Here is a 22,523-nt window from a genome sequence, read left to right on the forward strand (position 1 = left end):
CGGGGCCGGGTCGCGGGGGCAGTAGTCTAAGTAGAGATGCCCAGACTTCCCTCTCCCTAGACACTTCTTCCAGCTCTTCCGGAGGGACACCGAGGCGTTCCCAGGCCAGCCGGGAGACATAGTCTCTCCAGCGTGTCCTAGGTCTCTCCTCCCAGTGGGACGCGCCCGGAACACCTTCCGGGGAAGGCATCCAGGAGGCATCGGAACAGATGCCCGAGCCACCTCAGCTGACCCCTCTCGATGTGGAGGAGCAGCGGCTCTACTCTGAGCTCCTCCCGAGTGACCGAGCTTCTCACCCTATCTCTAAGGGATCGCCCAGCCACCCTGTGGAGAAAGCTCATTTCGGCCGCCTGTATCCGGGATCTTGTCCTTTCGGTCATGACCCAGAGCTCATGACCATAGGTGAGAGTAGGAACGTAGATTGACCGGTAAATCGAGAGTTTCGCCTTGCGGCTCAGCTCTTTCTTCACCATGACAGACCGGTACATCGACCGCATTACTGCAGAAGCTGCACCGATCCGTCTGTCAAACTCCCGTTCCATCCTTCCCTCACTCATTTTGTAGCATAACAGCTTCCAGGGCGCGTGCAGACATGAACACGGAGCGATTCACTTAGCTATCCCATAATCCTTTAAACGAACGAGATGAAGTGAGCGAAAGAGTGGCGGAAAAAAAGGAATAACATTATTGGTGCGAGCTTGGGCTTGAGAACGACAGACAGGTTCAGGATGAACGACTTTTTATCCTGGGTTTTTTTTTTTCCCTTCAAGCAGTTTGTCCACTCTTTATCTCTCTCTCTCTCTCTCTCTCTCTCTCTCTCTTTCTCTCTCTCTCTTTCTTTATCTCTTTCTCTCTCTGTCTGTCCTTTCTCTCCTTGTCTCATTATCAGTGTGTCTCCAGTATCGCTTGTAATTCACAGATGGCCCACATTCATAAATTAACATGTCCGATTGTATCAAATTAAAGAAATGTGTTTATTCCCCGGGAGGCAATTAGTTGTGAAACTGCAGAAGTGCAGAGGGGGAAGAAATATACAGTTGCTCACATCTGTCTATATTCATGACAAAAAAGATACATAGACACATATATATATCCCATTATTCACTGTCACTTTACACACACATACACTGACAATTTGCACATTTTTTCCTTTTTTTTTTTAATCGCCAATTGCATTTATTTTTTTATGTAGCATCATCTTTCAAATATTTAATTTCATTCTGCTTTTTTTTTTTATTATTTGGTTGTATTTTTTTGTGTGTGTGTAACCTGTTGCTGCTGTACCGCAATAATTTTCGTCACAGGATCAATAAATATATCTTAAATTTTTCTTCTTAAAATGCGTAAAATACAAAGAAAAATGTATAAATAAATAAAAAAAATTTTTTTAAGTGAAATTCTGGTAGTTTCGGTGGTTTTCAATCTGTCCAATCAGAATCTGGAATCTGAAATTCCACAGCACTGTGAAATATATACAATATGGACAAAAGTTTGTGGACACCTGACCTCCATCTACATCTGGGACGATGTTCCACAGCATTTCTAGTGCGTTTGTGGAGATTACAGGGGTGTTAATAAATTCAGGTAGTGATGTAGAGGAGTTCAGGAGGTCTGGGGGTGCAGTCAGCGTTCACCTTCTATCCTAGATATCAGGAGATCTTCCACTCATATGTTCATGGAACAGGTTTGGATCTCCAAGTTCAAATTGTACAGCATCCGCAGACATTTGTTGAAGATGTTTCTGCATGAGGATTATAATGAGCTCAGACCTTCTAGAAACATCTCTCTCATAGTCTTTTTCGCTCCCAATCTTCTGCTTTGTCATACACTTTTTTTTCTGGCTGTTTCAGCACTTACACACTATTGCTGACCTCATGGCTTTTTTTTCTCCACGCTTCGTCCCTCATGGATGTTATTTTAAACAAGAGACACCGAACTCTGCAGCTGCCTTCCATTATAACTCACTGACGTTTGGACTTTTTGCTTCTCTCTCTTTTTCTCTCTTCCCCAATTTTTTTTTTTTTTACACCAAATCATTTCACACTGTTTATAAAAGCTGCTGAGTAAGCATGTGGTTGTGCCGAGAATCCAGCGTGTGAGTGTTTCTGCATGAGTGGACACTGCTGTCGCTTTTTACCAAAGGTTTATTTATTTCATTCAGTTCATTGTATGTTTTTTTTGTATTATTAGTGTGGTGTTTTTGATGATCATGTGTGTGTGTACGGTGCTGTCAAGGCTTTTGTGAACTTCGTCGTCACCCGTATATACAGTACACGTTTAATCCTTTGGGAGTGGAGCCTAAGGGGCGGGGCCTCAGGAAACAAATGACTGGGGAAAAAATTTCCGTGTTGAGTTGGTAATTCCAAGAAGTGCAGAGGGGGGAAAAATATACAGTTGCACACATCTGTCCATATTCATGACTGTCCATATTCAAGAAATTTTCTTTCTTTTTCTTTACACTTAAATCCTTTGGGGGTGGAGCCTAATGTCCGGGCTGAGTTGGTAATTCCAAGTAAAAGACAATGGACATGGTCCCAAAGCAGCTTTACTTAAAGATAAAAAGGTTATAAAATGTAAATTTATAAGTTTCGTGCCTAAGTTTATCTCTAATGAATGAGCCAGTGGTGACTGGTGAAGAGAAAACTCCCTGAGATGGTATGAGGAAGAAACCTTGAGAGGAACCAGACTCTAAAAGGGAACCCATCTTCATCTGGGTGGCACCGAATGTCCATTCATTACAGTTTTTAATTTAGAGCTTAAATTTTGGTCCTAAACATTCGTAACAGACTGTTGATATTAAATACAAACCAAATACCTCCTCATAGTTTTTGAGTTGCTCAGTAACTCAAAAACAATGAGGTACTACAAAGTACTTACAATAAAGTAAGTAAATGTAATTCCTTATTCTACTTAAGTAGCTTTTTCACGTATCTGTACTTTGCTGAATTGTTTCTATTTGGGGAGACTTTTACTTTAATTTCTCTCCATTAAAAAAGTCGAATATTTGACTTTTTACTCCACTACATTTTGTGAAATCAGTCGTTCCTTTTTATTCATAAGGATAAAAACGTAACCGGTCAAACACGCAACAATCCACCAATCAGGGTTGAGCGCTCGATCTGTTTTGTAATTGTTTTGATTGGCGCTTGGTGCATCTACTGACCTTATACGTCATTACGTGACCTTATTTACCTCATTTTCTTTAAGTAGTTGAAAAGAAGGTTTTGGGCTCATGCTCATTGTAATAGAAACCAATCAGTGTTTGAGTCATTAATATCATTCTATTAATAGATCAGTGTGCTGAGAGTCACATTAGAGTCAACTGAGTTGATGAAGCAAAGATTCTTGTGACAATAATAATTATTGAAACATTACAGCCGTAATAAATCATAGCGCTTTGTATACTTAAGTACATTTGACGGCAAATACTTTGGTTCTGTTACATAAGTGAAAGTTTAAAGAAGCACTTTTTACAAGCATGATTCCAAAATAACTGGGACACTTTACAAATTGTGAATAAAAAAAACAATGCAATAAATTACAAATCTCATAAACTTCTATTTTATTCGCAATAGAATATAGAAACATATCAAATATTGAAAGTGAGACATTTTAAAATGTCATGCCAAATATTGGCTTATTTTGGATTTCATGAGAGCTACATATTCCAAAAAAGTTGGGACAGGTAGCAATAAGAGGCCGGAAAAGTTAAATGTACATATGAGGAACAGCTGGAGGACCAATTTGCAACTTATTAGGTCAATTGGCAACATGATTGGGTATAAAAAGAGCCCTCAGAGTGGCAGTGTCTCACAGAAGTCAAGATGGGCAGAGGATCACCAATTCCCCCAATGCTGCAGCGAAAAATAGTGGAGCAAAATCAGAAAGGAGTGTCTCAGAGAAAATTGCAAAGAGTTTCATCATCTACAGTGCATCATATCATCCAACGATTTAGAGAATCTGGAACAATCTCTGTGTAAGGGTCAAGGCCTGAAAACCATCCTGGATCCAGAAGCGCAGGCGATTTCTCTGGGCCAAGGCTCATTTAAAAGTTATTTTTGGAAAACTGGGACCCCATGTCATCCGGAATAAAAAGGATAAGGACAACCCAAGTTGTTATCAGCGCTCAGTTCAGAAGCCTGCATCTCTGATGGTATGCGGTTGCATGAGTGCGTGTGGCATGGGCAGCTTACACATCTGGAAAGGCACCATCAATGCTGAAAAGTATATCCAACTTCTAGAACAACATATGCTCCCATCCAGACGCCGTCTCTTTTAGAAAAGACCTTGCATTTTCCAACATGACAATGCCAGACCACATACTGCATCAATTACAACATCATGGCTGTGTAGAAGAAGGATCCGTGTACTGAAATGGCCAGCCTGCAGTCCAGATCTTTCACCCATAGAAAACATTTGGCGCATCATAAAGAGGAAGATGCGACAAAGAAGACCTGAGACAGTTGAGCAACTAGAAGCCTGTATTAGACAAGAATGGGACAACATTCCTATTCCTAAACTTGAGCAACTTGTCTCCTCAGTCCCCAGATGTTTGCAGATTGTTATGTACTGGAACCTCAGGATCATTTTTATTTCGACAGACAGACAGACAGACAGAGAGCGAGACAGAGAGCGAGACAGAGAGCGAGAGAGAGAGAGAGAGAAGGATTATTAAGTATCCTTAGATAAGTACAGTATACGTAAGTATTGTTTGGCAGCTATCAAACCCCTAAATAAAACATGAAAGTATACAATTTTCAACATATATTAATGTATTCATTATGCCTGCCAAACATCGACACACTGAGATCCCACATTTATTATTGATTTACATCCTTTTTTTCTATCCCTTCATCATTCTGTCACTTCTCATCCCTCGACGCTTCTCTTCGTTATCTGTTTTTGTTTTTTTTTGTCAGTCGGGGGCGTTTAAGCGGAACTTCAGCTCTCCACTGCTCACTAACGAGATGTTTACTGTCGTTAAGGAAGCCCCACCCACTCAAGGTGAGCGCTGTCCGCCTCTTGATGCCTCTTTTTTCTCGACTGATCTCTTGTGCACAGTAACACGTTATTATGTTTGTGTGTAGAACAGGGAAAAGGCACAGTGGATCCAGTGTATGAAGCCCTGCGCTACGGGACGTCTCTCGCACAACTGAGCCGGTCAACTTTTACCAGCATCGCTGAGTCGCCATTTCAACAGGTCAGGCTGCTCTTCAAACCATGTACGAGGGAGCAATAAGAGTCTAATAGAGTTGTTGATATTATTTTTTTTAATTAAGCATTCTCGGTGTAATGTCTGTCTCTCGGGTTCCAGACTGAAGAAGAACAGGAGAAGCTGGACGGTGAATCCGTTGCTGAAGAAGAGTGCACTGCTGAATCGGAGGGTACGGCGATGATGTGTGTTAGTCAATCAGGGCTACTTTTACACAGAGAAAACTTTTACCACACTGAAATCTCTCTCTCTCTCTCTCTCTCTCTCTCTCTCTGTCTCTCTGTGTCTCCCTCTCTGTCTTTCCCTTCTTTATTTTTTTTCTCTTTCTTTGTAGTGGTGTCTTTGGCTGAGAGTGAGAAGAGTGAAACAGAGGACAAGCAAAGTTTACAGGTAAGACATTTTTTCTGTTTACAGTCTTTTATTTACAGTGGTGTGAAAAAGTGTTTGCCCCCTTCCTGATTTCTTTTTTTTTTTGCATGTCTGTCCCACTTTAATGTTTCAGATCATCAAACTCATTTAAATATTAGTCAAAGAGAACACACGTGAACACCACATGCATTTTTTAAATGAAGGTTTTTATTATTGAGGGAAAACACAATCCAAAACTACATGGCCCTGTGTGAAAAAAAGTGTTTGCCCCTAAACCTAATAACTGCTTGGGCCACCCTCAGCAGCAACAACCGCAATCAAGCGTTTGTGATAACTTGCACTGAGTCTGTTACTGCGCTGTGGAGGAATTTTGCTCCACTCATCTATGCAGAATTGTTGTAATTCAGACTCATCGGAGGGTTTTCAAGCATGAACCGCCTTTTTAAGGTCACGCCACAAGTGCAACAACCTGCAAATAAATAAGAACTCAGGAAGTTTTTCACACCACTGAACAAAAGTATTAGGACACCTGACTTTTCCAGTCGTATGTGGTTTTCCTCCTCCAACTGTTACCACAAAGGCACCCAATTGTACACGATGCCTCTGAATGCTGTAGCGTTAAATGTTTCCCTGAACAAGGAGACTTAAACATGTTCCAGCGTCACAATGCCTCTGTGCACATATCCAGCTGCTGTACATATTTGAAGTGGATCAAGATCTTGCTGCTGTGACTTCAATCCTATTGAACGACTTTGGGATCCATTGGATCGCTGACTGCACCCCAGGCCTCCTCACCTACATCAATACCTGCCTTTACTAAGGCCTTGGTAGCTAAATATAACCACAGTCTTGATGTCACCCAAATGAGGATGGGTTCCCTTTTGAGTCTGGTTCCTCTCAAGGTTTCTTCCTCATAACATAAGGAAGTTTTTCCTTGCCACAGTCTCCATTGCTGCTCATCAGGGATAAATACACACCATTCACCTTAACTGTTAAATTCTGTAAAGCTGCTTTGAGACAATGTCTGTTGTGAAAAGCGCAAAAGAAATAAACTTGACTTGACTAAATGAATCTCATGCAAATCTCCACAAGCACACTTCAAAACACTTTTGAGGAGGTTATGATAACTGCAAACGTGACTAAATGTGGAATGGTGTGATCAAAAAGCACATTCCAAGCTTATTCATTGCATTTGATATATTTTTCATTGACTGTTAAAATGTATCCTGGTGTTTTACAAAACCATTCAAAATATTCTGAAGTATTTCGTTTTTTTATCGCAGGCGTTTCTAGTCATTTATGGAACTATTTTTTTTTTTTTCTACAGATCTTCGATGTAAGCATGCAGGTTTCTAAACAAATATACAGGAGTTTGTGACCTCTATGATTTAGTAATAGTCATTTCAGTCGTATCGGTTGCAGAGAGTGCCAAATGCCTTTTGATGCATTTTCAGAACATCAGAACAGTGTTTTATGTAATAACAGCTGTTTAATGTAATAAAAACAGCACTGGACAGCGTTTTGATAAGTAAAAAGTGTGATGTCAGATTTACAAAGAGCTGTCAATCAAACACGCTGATCAGCTGATTGGAATATGAAGCCATATCGAGCTGATCGTTCTCAGATAAGATTAGATATGAATCAGATAGATAGATAGATAGATAGATAGATAGATAGATAGATAGATAGATAGATAGATAGATAGATAGATAGATAGATAGATAGATAGATAGATAGATAGATAGATAGATAGATAGATAGATATCCTATCAATTCTTCACGGAGCATTACTTTTAGGTTAAATTTTGTCCATCTTCTCCAACACCACCCCCCGGATTCTGGCGTAACTGTCGTAACTGGATTCAGGACCTGCTGCACACGAAGGCGTCAAATTCTATTTTGGACTTTCCTCAGCTGTTACTCATAGGCCCGCTGATTTTGTTGCTTGTCGTAGAGGGTTTCGATTCATCACGGAGAACGTCAAACATGCTGAAAAAAATCGGAGCGTCTGAGAAAATGGCGTCATTGACCCACGACACGAGGGAGATGTAGGGAGTGTCGCAGATCAGGGCTAAAATCTTGTAATGTGCATACAAGCAAATATATATATATATGTGTGTGTTTGTGTTTGTGTTTGCAGCCCCCCAGGCGACTTGGGCTTCGCGCCATTCACACCTATGTGGTGTTGTACAAGTTTCTGCCTCAGGAGAAAAACGACCTTGAGCTGCAGTAAGTAACGAGTGTGTGTGTTTGCGCGTGTGCGGATTTGTTTTTTCCACTCTCGGTTACATAAACACACAAACACACACATTCTCATTATCAAGTCTCACTGCAGTATGAAATATTGATGAGCGAATAAAAAAGTGACTAAAGCAAAAATTGCTTGATTCTTTTATTTATTCTTTTTAAATACAATCCACCGTTAGGTCCATATGTATATGTAATTGTTGCTGGGTACGCCACCACAATGGATTTTCGTGGTGTCCAGAGGCATTGTTTTAGTTTTTCTACATTTTATTTATTTGTTTGTTTTCCTCTCTGTGTTTGTCTAAAGGCCGGGAGATCGGGTTCAAGTAATCGATGACTCGAACGAGGACTGGTGGAAGGTGAGTGCAGCTCGTTAGCACACAAACGATACCAAAATACAACACATGCAGTGCCTGTGAAAAGAGTGGTTGCCATGTTGGTTTCTTTCACCTGGAAAACGTTCAAGCTTCCCCTACATGTTTGACGGTGGGGGATGAGGCAGGTCTTCTGGTAGAGACAAAAAATGCATCATATTTGGCTTCAGTTTGTTGCATATAAACAGAGTCTGAAAACAATAGAAGACCAGCTGTTTCCACACTTTTAACAAGCACCGTATAGAAACGTATAGAACTCATCCATCATGGGTGTTAATTTGATTTACTTTCAGTCTACAGTCACAGTGAAATACGTGTCAATCGGAAATTGATTGTTATTCAAGATTTTTAAGTACATAAACATGGATTTATTTGTTCATTAATAAACAGTATCATCCCTATAAAGGTCTTAAATAATTTTGTGCTGAGTCAGCTTATGTTGAACTTTTGTTCAGGTTTTCTTCAAATCGAATTCGCACTGTTTATTAAATCGAAAAATGGGTTTTAATAATCAAATCAATCAAATCAAATCAAATTTTATTTTTTCACATACACATACATACGGAGTACGGCATGCAGTAAAAAAAAATAAATAAATAAAAGGTAGATAAATAAAAAGTATGAACTATATAAAACATATATATATACATGAATGAGTATGGCAGATATTGGAAGTACAAATAATAGTGATTTAGTGATTGTCCTTAAAGTGTCCATGTGCATTGTGGTGTGATATAAAGTGACACTGTGCTGTAAGTCCAGAGTTAAAGTAATGAAATGTAATGAAAATACTAAGATGCTTTACAAAGAAGCTTTTAAATAGGATTGTCATGTGTTCCTATGAATAAGACTTTAGAACTGGAAAATCCTTCATATTACAAACTCATGGCATTCCGCAGTGTGACGTGAGCATGACGTGAGGATTTACGCCATATCTCTAGGGGCTTAAATGGATTAAAGCAAAGACAATAGGCCACTTGGCCTCGCTCCCTGAGCCTAATTCATTTCCTCAACTCATTCGTTGAGAATCTTTTTAAATCATTTCCATATTCGCCTCAATTCAAGTAACACTCATGATTATGTGACTGAAATAAGCTTCATGATATCATGGGTCTAACTTATATTTTCACTTTGAGTCCATTCTGTGAGATTTTTGGGTTGTTGTGTATCTGTGTACTGGACTGGGATCCTTAAAAGCAGCAAAAGTAGTGACTAAACTCTTGACTGTCAAAAGAGGGTCTCATACACCAGCTGGGGCAACAAGAAACCAAATGGGATGCTATACTGGAGAATTCAAGCTTTAAATGCAGACTTGAGGTAAATCAATGGCCAGGTAATATATCTCGCTAACCCTGTTACCTGAGTAATTTTAGTTCTTAGCATGTGGTTTAGTCTATAAGGTGGTTGGTGGTTTTTCTTTCCTCTTTTTTATATCTGTTGGTTCCCAAACCACAGTCAATTACTCTTCGATGTAGCTTCATGGATTTCGACTTCATGTCCTCAATGTAGAATTAGGTCATCTTCTTGCTAGCAGGCAGCCTTTGTTGTTCACATGTTTTGCCTGGATCCGATGTCTGTGCTACGCAGAGGTTCTTAGTAATGTGGAGTGACTTCAAGTCTGGCTCTATCATGTTTTTGCAGATCTTCCCAAATAACTATGTTCTCTGTGTATCCATCCAGCTTGAGTGCTCATCCGAGACACGTTTATGGTCGTATTCCCGGTGGTCACCTGTCTTGCCACTAAATATATATATGTCAGCATGCTGCTAAAATCCAAAGTTCAAGCCTCTGTTTTTCACTCGTATTCCATCACTGCTGCACTTCGAGTCCTTTACCATGATGAAAGAGCATAATGGACTAAAACAGCACTTTATGAAAAATGAATGAATGATTTCTTCCTCTTTAATGGAAGAAAAGCATCGAAGTGCTGAGTCTCACTGGAACAAATAACACACTGAGTTATTTCCTCCCACGGCTTCCTTCTTCTAGCATAATCTCCGTATAAAACAATATCTTACACAGTTTTATTCTATGAGGCGTTTTTTTTAAATAGGTAGACTCAGCAGATTTGCTGATTAGGCAGTTATCTGTTTTATTGATATGTTTGGGTTTGTTATGCATGCGAGGTCTATTTCTGTTTTTTTTTTTTTGTTTTTGTTTTAGCTCAATGTATGAAAGAAAACACGCAGAATACGTCCTCTAACCCAAAACCTTACTAATGTAAGATAGGGAAAGGGGTGTGGCTTCTGGTACCAGGGGTGGTGGAGATTCTGTTATTTAATGTCCTTCTTTACCATTCATCTGCCTTTTTATTCGGGGGGGGAAGACTTTCTGCTTGCATATTGCTGAGTGTTAACTTATTAATACTACTAATAATAATAATAATAAAAATAATGTTCATATGTTTAATGAAAATGTGTTTATACTGTATGTTTAGTGTATATGGCAGAGTCTGTTTGATTGACCAGGGAAAGTGGTTGCTCACTGTTTAACGCTCTGGTTTACTGATTGGAAGGTCGGAGTTTAAGCCCCAGTATCGCTAAGGTGCGACCCTTGGGGCCCCTGAGCAAGGCCCTTAACCCTCAGTGCTCTTACTTTTTCTTTTTGAGCATTTTTTTGAATGAGGATAGAAAAAGTGGAAATTGTATTGAGTATAGTGTACATTTTTTATATATATATATATATGTGTACAGCTCTGGAAAAAAAATAAGCGACCACTGCAAAATAATCAGTTTCTTATGTTTTTTTTTCTTACAGGTTCATGTATTGTTGAGATGATTTTTTTGTTTAATTTATTTAACTGCTGACAAGATTTTTCCAAAATTCTAAATATAACTATTGTTATTTAAAGTGTACATTTAATGGAAATGACAACACATCAAAATAACCCAGTATTTGCAGAGCTTTAATAGCAAATCATTTGTAAACAAATTGTGTTAATGCTTTGGCTAAACAACATGAAAAATTCAGTATTTGGTGGAATTAACTCGATTTGCAATGACAGCTTTCATGTTGACAAAATTTATAGCACTCTTTTTGCTTGATGGTTTGTGACCATCCATCTTCCTCTTGGTGACATTCCAGAGGTTTTCATTAGAGATTGTGCTTGCAGGGTCTTAATCTGTTGATCCTCCATTCAGACTGTATAGCATGGTGCATTGTCCTGTTGAAAAATCCAATCCTCTGAGTTGGGGAACATCATCATTAGTAGAAGGAAGCGAATGTTCTTCCAGAACAACCCTGCACTTTGATTCATGCGCCCTCCACAAAGACAAATCTTTCCAATTCCAGCCTTGCTGGAGCACGCCCAGATCACCACACACCCTCCTCCATATTTTACAGATGGTGGAAGACACTGTGGGTTGTAGGCCTTTTCATTTTATATATATATATATATAAAATATTATAATCTCTTTAATAGAGGTTGCATCCTGTTTTCATTTCAGCACCTATTGCTACTGTCTGAGGTAACGTGAAATGGATTTTCACATACGTGTGGAATTAGCATGTTCTGGTTAGCATAGAAATTTAAAATAAAGTCCACCACACGCTGGCAAAAAATTGAGACAGAGGAGTGAACGAATATTATTTTGTTTTCCAAATGTTGATTTTCTGGTGTTTTTTCTTTTTCCTACGCTCAACCCTCAGACGTCATTCGCTGCATGATGTGTAAAGAACAGTTTTACTTTTATTTCTCTCTTTCTCACACACTCTCTCTCTCTCTCTCTCTCTCTCTCTCTCTCTTCTTCTAGCACTCTCTTTCCCTTATTTCCTTTTTTGCTCCATCTTTCTCTATCATTCGTTGGCCACATGATGGGAGATTGAAAAAAAGGACAAATAAAGTGTTCTGCCAGCAACAGACTTCACATACAAACTCTCACACACACACACACACACATACACAAAACAGAAAGTAACAACCCCCGATGAAGAGCTGGAGCAGAAGATAGAAGAAGAACATGGAAAAATGAAATGGTTAGTAAAAATATCACAGGAAGGCTCAAGAATTTCTCATCAGCACCCAAATTACCAACATCAAAGAGATGAAAGTTACAACCTACGTAGTCCTAGAATTGACAATCCGACGCTGAACCTTAGACGACCTGAGGAACAATAACCAGAATGTCTGCTGAAACTTGAGAGAGGTTGCAGTAGACCGTGTGCCTGCATGCAAAATAATGGGCAATATTTTTTTTTGTATGAGGTTGGAGAAAGTTGGGGAAGGAATCAGTGTGTGATGGAACACTAAAGAAGAACTTGGTTTTGTCAGAAAACAGAAAGAAGATCAGCTCCCACTTGTACCACTTGAATAAATGGCAACAATCAAGAGCACTGCTTTAACTATCAGAAGACTTTTTAGTGGTGTACAACAGACTTTAATACTTTGCGATATTTCTCGCTAACAGAAGACTGTTTGTGAGGTAACAGGGTCTGAGAGCGGTGTCACAGCACCACAGTCGACATGGGTTCTGCCAAAACTGCCACAAGAAGAAGCAAACTGGACAACAACAATGTGTTGACCTCGATGCTGTGACAGTTCACAGGTCTAGGAGAAAAAGTCACCAAACAGAGAGATCCACATTAGAGCAGGGGATTTCTGTCTGGGATGGACATGAGCAAGTGTTTTCGTTTGACCAGTTATTTATTTTCGTAAACAAAAAGGAACAATGCCAGGGCCATTAGCAGACATGATTGAAAAAAGCTACAGGAATCCATTAGTATTGATCGCAGCAGGTGTAAACACTGCTCGCTACACATATACACAGTTCTAGGTCTTTTGATTTCCCTGTTTAGATGCCGAATTCAGACTACTGCCACCTGCTGGTATGGGAGAGTTATGTTCTCTCGTTCAAACGCAAACAGGCTAGTTTTAGGGAATTATTCAGCAACATTTCTTCTGTAGAAGAAAGTAGAAAGAACTTCGCTGTGCTGTAAGGTAAACCCCCCTATTCCCCTTCCCTATTCAGCTGGAGTGTTTACAGAGGTGACTACCTCCAGGATTTGGGGAGGTTATAAATCAGATATTTCTGGAGCAGACCAACAGAGTTTTTCTTTACTCTCCTTTTCTGCAATAGTTTTTTTTTTTATTCATTAATCTTTTACAACCCCAAAGCTGACAGACATTGAAACACCTCGGAAAGGCTTTGTTTGCTGTCAGTGTTAAGGTCAGCTATTCAAACTGGTGGCCTTCTTGCTGGTGCCAGGTTCTGTCTGCTGGAAGTCTTTGTACAAACCTCCCAATAGAGAAATGATCATCGGATAAGTCGAGCATGAGGCCGTAAGAGAAGTGCAGCTATACCACGTCTGTTCTCTGCTCACTTATTCCTAGGATGTGATCGACCAGCATGATATTCATGACAGCATGGGTGACGAAATTGAGAGAAATTCTGATAAAAAAGCTTGTTCAGTTTTACGGGCCTAAATGTTCAGCTGCTCGGAATAAAGCACACGTAATTTTCTACCAAACCAGGCCTAACTAGCCACCTGGCCCACACGGAGAAATCAATCAAAAGGCAGTGGAACGCTGAATCCTAAACTAATGCTTTGAACCTTCTCTTTTATTTAAAGGAAACACTCATTATGTATTTTTTTGTGCAATTTCATCTTGAGCATTTCAATAAGGAAAGTATTCGCTTCCCCAAATGGCAATTCAAGGACTTTTCCACACACTCGTTTTGTTTGCGCTGATGATGAAGGGCAGAGTTTTATTTATCTCCTGACTCAGACCGGAATAAAATTTTCGCACAGGCTTTTCAGTTTAATCGTGTATTTTCTTCGCTTGCAAACTATTTCCCGATATTATATATGCAACAGGGCGGTGACAGATATGAACACATGGAATAAAAACAACGCGTTCCAATTAAATGCAAACACAAATATAAATAGGAGCTGCAACGTGTGTTGTTTTGTTGATTTGTTTTACTTCATGTGATGTAGGTTTGCTTCTGTTCTACTCTGTGCTGTTTTATTTCATTGTGTTTTATTCTGTGGTGTTTTTTTTCTGCTCTGTTTTATTCTGTGGTGTTTTATTTTGTGGTGTTTTATTCTGTTGTGTTTTATTTTGTGGTGGGGTTTTTTTTGTTGTGTTTTATTCTGTGTTTTTTTATTCTGTGGAATAAAACACCACATAATAAAACAGAGCAGAACGAAACACCACAGAATAAAACACCACAGAATAAAACACCACAGAATAAAACAGAGCAGAAAAAAAAACACCACAGAATAAACCAGAGCAGATTGCTATGAGTGTTTTATTCTGTGGTGTTTTTTTCTACTCTGTTTTATTCTGTGGTGTTTTTTCTGTGGTATTTTTTTCTGCTCTGTTTTATTCTGTTGTGTTTTTTTTCTGTTCCGTTATTTTCTGTTCTGTTTTGCTCTCTTCACTTATGCTCTGCTCTGTTCTGTTCTGTTCTGTTGTGTTTTATTCTATTCTACTTTCAGTTTAAGCCATTCCCATATAAACTTACCCAGAATGCTTTTAAAAGATCGTTCTCCGTCATCTCCGACAAAAAAATAGATCTTTCTGGAAATTCATAAATGAATAAGCTGATAAAACATTACCCACTTACTGAAGTGAATCTGCTAAAAACCTGCATGTTGGGGTATTAATGGTTTCGATGGTGTGCTTTAGACCCCCAGTATTAAAGCCGCTGTGCTTGAATTAAACGCAACGTAAAATCAGCACTTCGGTGTACATTCTGATGAGTTCTAAATCTTATAATATTATATTTTATTGCGTGGCGATGCACGTAGGAAAAGCTAGAATCACAAACAAAGTACAAAAAAAAAAAAGGTTTGACAAAGAAAAAAGGCTTTCAAACGAAAACTTTGCAGTGAGTGAGTTTGTAATTGGAAACTGGTGCGACTAATTAATACAAGGGTGTATGTTGGGAGTCCGGTAGTTTTGACCTCACAGTTTTCTATCAAGAAAAAGAATTTTAGCAATGACAAAGTAAAAAAAATAAACTTTTCAGAAAATTAAACCAAAATATGAATGTACATTTCCTGCAGTGATTTCAGGTCGATGGTCGCTGACCCACCCAGCATGCTGAGTTTCCCATTAGCAACCAAATTTGGGTCACATTGACTCGACTTTTTGGGCCAGCAAGCGAAACCCAGCACCTGAGCTGTAACAATAAAAAAAAAAAAATCAGATTCCTTTGATTAATTTTAACGCACAAATTCTTAAATACAATTATGCTTGAATATGTTTTTTAATGCTTTTTTCCTCTGTGCTTTACAAAACGTCGCATACGCACGTCTTGAAAATCCCGAATATACTTAACATGCATTTTAAACTCGGTGCGACTTCGCACTGTTTCTCTCCTGTGTGTCTGTTGTTCGATGGCAACCGATAAACACAGGAAAATTTCACCTGCCTGCATGTTTCGGCCGTTCCGAAAGAAAAAAAAAACATTCTCAAAATAATCCTAGTAAATGGAAATAAAAGATTAAACTGATCTTTTGAACCGGGTGATGCATATTTAAATTGTGTTGTGACTCATACAATGTAGAGAACAAAAAAATCTCTGAACCTTGGTGGTGGAGGTTGCTATGGTGACTGTTTCACTTGATCCTGTGTGTGTGTGTGTGTGTGTGTGTGTGTGTGTGTGTGTGTGTGTGTGTGTGTGTGTGTGTGTGTGTGTGTGTGTGTGTGTGTGTGTCAGGGGAAGAGTCGAGACAAAGTCGGATTTTTCCCTGCTAACTTTGTGCAGCGGGTGCGTCCTGGAGAACGAGTATGGAAGGTCATGGAGGGTTTCCATGGTGACCGCGAAAAAGGTCAGATGACCGTCAAAGAGTTACAGGTGAGCACACAAACAAAATCCTAAAACAACACGTTCAAGCACTATATATTCGTATATGGTTTTCTTTTTTTTTTTTTTTTTTGAGTACCTGTTTGCTATTATAATAAGCTCCACTCTTCTGGGAAGATGTTTCACCAGATTTTGAGTTCAGAGCTCAATAGCAGGAGAAAGTGGAAATTGCATGCTAATGCACCCGAAGACGTTTAATACAATCGCAGCATGACCTTTGAGATAACAGTTTGGGGAACAACCACATATGGCTGGAAAAATCAGATGTCCCAATACTTTTGTCCATAGAGTGTAAATAAAACATTTGGCATATTTGTAAAATAGTGACAGGTAAATGCAAATAAGTGTCGAGTGCAATTAAGAAACTAACAGCTCAGAAAATCTGCTGGTCCCAGAGATACAGATTGTTGAGACAAAATCAAACAATAGATTTCAAAGAATCGAATGCAATCGAATTATTTCTACACTTGTTTTTCTTTCTTTTTTGTGTGTTCCATCTTGTAAGCACACATCAGTATCATGCTGCCATTACAGCTCTGTGGTTAATGACACACTCTCATATATGGGCAGTTTGACAGTAATTGCATCCTATTTCCGAAGATCAACATTTGTCTTGTGAGATGCAAAGCGTTTAGGCAGAATCTCACAGACGTCATGTGATTATCATGGAGACGTCCCAGTCTGTCAGAATGGCTTACAGTGAAACTCACCACCAGTCCAATATCAGTGATGTGTCCATTTGTGTACAGTAATGAACAATTATTTGAAAAAAAATCCAATACTGACAACCATACAGCTGAACAGATGGATGGATGGATGGATGGATGGATGGATAATAAATAAATTAATGGATAATTAATAAATAGCTACATGGATGGATGAATAAATAAATGGATGATGGATAAATAAATATATGGATGGATGGATGGATGGATGGATGGATAGATGGATGGTTCATAGATAGATAGATAGATGGATAGATGGATAAATGGATAAATTTGGATGGATGGTTCATAAATAGATAGATAAATAGATAGGGATGGATGGATGGATGGATAATAAATAAATTAATGGATAATTAATAAATAGCTACATGGATGTATGAATAAATAAATGGATGATGGATAAATAAATAGATAAATGGATGGATGGATGGATGGATGGATGGATGGATGGATGGTTCATAGATAGATAGATAGATGGATAGATGGATAAATGGATAAATGGATAAATTTGGATGGATGGTTCATAAATAGATAGATAGATAAATAGATAGGGATGGATGGATGGTTCATAAATAGATCGATAGGATGGATGGATGGTTCATAAATAGATATGGATGGATGGATGGATGGATAAAAGGTTCATAAATAGATAACAAATAAATTGAGACGATGTAAATTGTGAAAAACACTTTATCCTTGAACTTAGGAAAATAGGTTGGACGGATGGACATATGAGTAGATATAAACAGATGGATGATCATCTGATGGATGGACTTTATTGATCTTAAAGAGGAAAAAATACTATCAATCAGGTATCACTATGCTGGTCATTTTCTCTTATATCACCCCTGATCCATGTTAGTGTGTATTTCTGATCATGAATCTCGACATCCTGAGATTTTCTATTTGTGCAGTTTAATTTAAAGCTGCAGAGTTCAGGATTTGGAAATGTCACACTCTTACGAAGTAAAAATGTTATTTCCAGTCCCAACATGTCTACACAAGGCAGAGTAATCTTACAGACATGGTTTCCGCGTAACATACATTCAGGGAGATGTCTCAGCTGTATGTCTGTAGCCTTCCTAAATAATAATGATGCCAGTGGTGAGCATGGTTTCATTCTTAGTATACAAACTCCAACATAATCTTTAGATAAATTGTATAATTGTGTAACAGTTGCTTTTCTGCCCACCTCACGTTACATCATCTTTCTTTGATTTTCATCCATTCCCACAATCCTTCCTCGAACGTGTCCTACTAAACCACAGAGCTTCTCAGCAGATTTGACAGTTTTTCACAGTTGCTTTGTAGCGTTTCTCGGATCGTCGGCGATCTTGGGAAAGTGCATTTCTCTAAACAGTTTGTTGTACACACAGCAAAACACAACGGACCACTCAAAATCCTTCAAAAGTTTCTCTCGAAAGTACATATTTGTGTCAATGAACATCTCAATGCCACCAGAACAACAAGTCCTTTTGTCGTACACGAGATACAGTCCAAGGATAGAAAATGCACGAGGCTGAATTTCTTCTTTGTGGCATCCATGAATTTCAAGTCAAGTCAAGTTTATTTTTATATCCCTTTTCACAACGGACATTGACTCAAAGCAGCTTTACAGAAATCAACAGTCAAGGTGAATAGTGTGTATTTATCCCTGATGAGCAGCAATGGAGACTGTGGCAAGGAAAAACTCCCTTAGATGTTATGAGGAAGAAACCTTGAGAGGAACCAGACTCCAAAGGGGAACCCATCCTCATTTGGGTGACATCAAGTGTGTGATTATAGTCTTTAAACAATACAGAACACTGGAGAGTGAGAACTAACATTAGCACTGAAGTGTGAGATTATGAGTGATGTTCTTTCTACAGTTTTATACAGTCAGTTATGGAACCAGAAGCTACTGAGCAACTCATCAGAAAGCTCAACATTTGCGGTCATCATAGATTTCAACAGTACAAATGTACACACACTTTAAGTGCACTGTACTAGTGTTCGTTCGTTTCTTGGTTGTTCATCCATTTGCAGAAATTGTAGTTCTGTGTTGTGCTGTCTGCATGAGAGTCATGAGATTAACCCTTGACCTAATTTAGAGAACCTGTTGATCATTGGTTGATTTGATGCCTTACACTCGCCTTCATTAGTGACAACTGGTTCAACCCTTTTGCGTTTTATGACTTATGCGATGAACTGAAGTTTTGGGGGTTAAAACTATTCAGGTGAGAACCAGTATAATATTTTGTGATCAACATGAACATAAACAATTGATCATGTAGGAAACAGCAGGCAACAGTACACGATTTGGATCAAAACGACTAGTTTCATTTCGACTAGTGACATTTTCGACTCTGTGGTGGTCTCAGCCGTCTTCTATGGTGTGGTCTGTTGGTGCAGCAGAATCTCTACTGCAGACAGGAAGAGACTGGAAAAGCTAATCATGAAGTCCAGCTCAGTCCTGGGGTTTCCCCTGGACACTGTACAGGAGGTGAGAGAAATGAGGATGGTAGCAAAACTATCATCATTACTGCAGAACGACACTCACCCCCTGAATAAAACAGTTTCATCGTTGAGCAGCTTCTTCAGTGACACACAGTTACATCCTAAGTGTCTGAAGGAGCGACAAAAGAAGGTCTTTTATCCCTGCTGCTATCTTATCTTATCTTTCTACACGTTGTAGTTTTGAAAATTTCACTTTTGATCTGAGAAACGCACGAGAACATCTGTAAGAGAATAAAACACCCAACAGCAACAGACATGTTTATTTTACATTTTTTTCCACCTACTTCATGTGCTTGGCCCAAATCCTAGACAAAACAAATCCAGTTTGTTGTAGACAAATGCCACAACCCCTCCAGCAAGACATTCCTGATGAATTCTACACCGCTGAGCCAATACAGAGAGATTACGATCACAAAAAGGTCTCATCTGAAGTAAAAAATAGAATGGAGGAGGTCAAGTGTTTGATGAAATCTGCACTTATTCTGTTGCAGATCTGCGTGGGGAAAGCAGAGGAAACAGACGGCTTTTTTAAACTGACCAGCGGGAAGAAGAGAGGACTCGTATCTTCGAAGTGTGTAGTGGAGATATGAACAACACACACACACACACACACACACACAAATACAACGACGGCAGGGACACACTCTCACACACCAGCAAGCATCTCGAAATGGGAAGGGAATCTGCTTTTATCACTTCTTTTCACACACCTTTGAGAACGAGACCTTAAGGAAACCACGTCTGGCCTCTGATCTCAGACACACCGGTGGACCTGTGGAACTGTTTCGGTTTGGATGATGTTGTACATGTCTGCTGTGTGTGTGTGTGTGTGTGTGTGTGTGTGTGTGTGTGTGTGTGTGTGTGTGTGTGTGTGTGTGTGTGTGTGTTCCTTTAAACATTATAGTAGCAAACAGTATCCGTGGAGGTTGGAGAAGCTTGTTTTACTATTCTTAGTTAATTGGAGGAAAAAAAATGGAAAGAAAAGGATTAGTTTAAGCCACGCCCACTTGGATTAGGAACTGTTTCGCCCCGTGCTGTCACAGTGTGTTACTTCACGAGGTACTAATACGAAACACGCGAGGCATAAATCCTGAGAAGTGACGTATTTCCATGTGTAGTTTATTAGAGACAGTATAAGTGCTATCACTCTGAGACACACCATCGATGCGCCTGCTGCTAACGTTTTAACGCCATGCCCGCTTAACGTTTGTGTTTGCATTTTTCTACATGGTGAACACTTTCTCATATTGGATCACAGTGTGATTTGAGACACGACGTGATATTGAACTGAAAACGGGAGAATAAACTTTGCACGGACGTTGAAATGTGGCAGCATGAGCTAAATTTCCATATAACCACATTTGGGGGATTGTTGGATTCAAATTTAACGCTAGTAGCTTGAGTTCCGTTATTAGCAGTGAGGCAGTAAGTGGTCAAAATAATCTAGTTTTCTAAGTAAAAATGGCTACTTTTCCATTCAGAAAATCTATTTTATAGACCATTTAACAGAGCATGACAGCTGGCCTCAGGTAGATTTTTCCAGAACTGAAATCATTTACAAGTTGTAGAGTATGTTAGGGTTATTTGTTGTTAGTTTTTTCGAGGTTCTTATTTTATAGTTCATTTTGTTTGCTAACTGCAAAATTGCAAAAAGTGGATTACGAATAGAAGAGCAAAATCTCGGTTTGGGCAAAACTCCCATACAAAGCATGTAACTAGGTTCAATGAAACAACAATGTGTATAGTAGAGCTAGCTAGTTTTGCATGCTAGCTGCATAGTTCGTAGCTTCGCAAAATACATTCGCAACACCATCTTCCTAAATACTATAACGGCATGGCATGAAATGTTTTCTTGCTGTCGCTGCTAATTTTTCGAGTTCCAACACATCAGTCCCTCCACCTATTTCACATAGCTATTACCCAGCTCCACCCACTTCAAACTGCTCCACCCACTTCAAACTGCTCTATTCACTTTTGGCTGCCACAAACTGTTCCACCCACTTCAGGCTCCCACAATGTGCTCCACCCACTTCAGGCTGCCACCAACTGTTCCACCCACTTTAGGCTGCCAAAAACTGCTATATTCACTTTTGGCTGCCACAAACTGCTCCACCCACTTTAGGCTGCCACCAACTGCTCCACCCACTTTAAGCTGCCACCAACTGTTCCCACGTTACACACCCATTTCCAAGCTCCGCACAGCCACATGGAACATTCAAAATACTTTTGCTCTTTCTAATATTTAAGCAGCGATGCAATAAACACATTTTCTCCTTTTATTTTTCTCTTAAAGGTAACTATTATGTAAACTCAAAACTACTACATAATTAATCCACCCCAACTTATGAAAAAGAAAAAACTCATAGCTATTTAAACTTCTCTAAACTATTTAAAAACTCATAGTGACTCAAACCCATTTGAATTACAGCTGTTCAAGAAAATTGATCAACACCTTATGACCAATCAGAATTCAGCAGTGATTTGGTGTAACGTTTGAGAAAAGATGATGTTCTTGGTTTGATCTGGATTTTTTTGGATGTTCACCTTTAAGAATTTGAAGTTTGATATGTCACTTGTTGGTTTTTTCTCTCTTGATTACTGTTTCAACAATCATCACTGTACCTTAAATGGAAAACCCGCAGAACTGAAGAAGAAATCATCACACTGAATGTCCCTTAGTTGTACGAATTGTGGGTTTTTTTATACACACTGTCTCTGACTCATTCCTCTAGTTCTTACTCCTCCTTCTTTTCTTTTTAAACAGTACAGGCAGAAAGGACACTCTGATCCACGCCGATACAAAAACTCTGACCGGGTGTCTATACTCTGTTCTATATAATGTATATATGTAGTTATATGTATATTTCATCCTGATTTCCTGAATGTTTGTTCTCTACACTATTAAAGAAAAATGCAAGAAAGAAAATACACCAGCGATGTTATTATTTCCCATCAGGATTGTGTGTTTAATGCAAGTAAATCATTTATTAATTTATTCATCTCTCCATGTCTTACTGTGGGAGTCCCAAATGATCAGTTGTTACCCTTGGAAAGGTGCACAGATGGTTTGTAGTGATTCCCAGGAGCAGCTGATTTATTCCGACACACTTCCAGATTGCTGAGCTCCTCACCCTGTGACAGCAAGGAAATCCAGCAATCCTGTGGAGGAGCTTCATTTCTGTGTCTGTGTATGCACTGACACTTACACAGCCATATGTACTCCTATATTATTTCTGTGCTTCGTGATGTATAAATTCCTAGGCATGGAAAGGGCACGTCAGAACGA

The 22,523-nt window shown here is 39.1% G+C and overlaps 1 protein-coding gene across 1 annotated transcript in view; it reads left to right on the forward strand.

Annotated features, from left to right (window-relative positions):
- The window catches only part of LOC310734743 (SH3 and cysteine-rich domain-containing protein 2-like), a 41,495-nt gene extending 19,332 nt beyond the window's left edge, over positions 1–22,163 (forward strand). Inside the window, exons 4-11 of the mRNA XM_083557152.1 lie at positions 4,920–5,004; positions 5,088–5,200; positions 5,315–5,384; positions 5,547–5,602; positions 7,722–7,810; positions 8,136–8,187; positions 15,870–16,007; positions 19,729–22,163. Coding sequence (XP_083413278.1) covers positions 4,920–5,004; positions 5,088–5,200; positions 5,315–5,384; positions 5,547–5,602; positions 7,722–7,810; positions 8,136–8,187; positions 15,870–16,007; positions 19,729–19,827 — 702 coding nt within the window. The 3' untranslated portion in view covers positions 19,828–22,163. The remainder of the gene's footprint in view (positions 1–4,919; positions 5,005–5,087; positions 5,201–5,314; positions 5,385–5,546; positions 5,603–7,721; positions 7,811–8,135; positions 8,188–15,869; positions 16,008–19,728) is intronic.
- The last annotated feature ends 360 nt before the right edge of the window (positions 22,164–22,523 follow it).

This window comes from Silurus aristotelis, assembly GCF_946808225.1.
Source record: "Silurus aristotelis genome assembly, chromosome: 12".
Taxonomy (NCBI): domain Eukaryota; kingdom Metazoa; phylum Chordata; class Actinopteri; order Siluriformes; family Siluridae; genus Silurus; species Silurus aristotelis.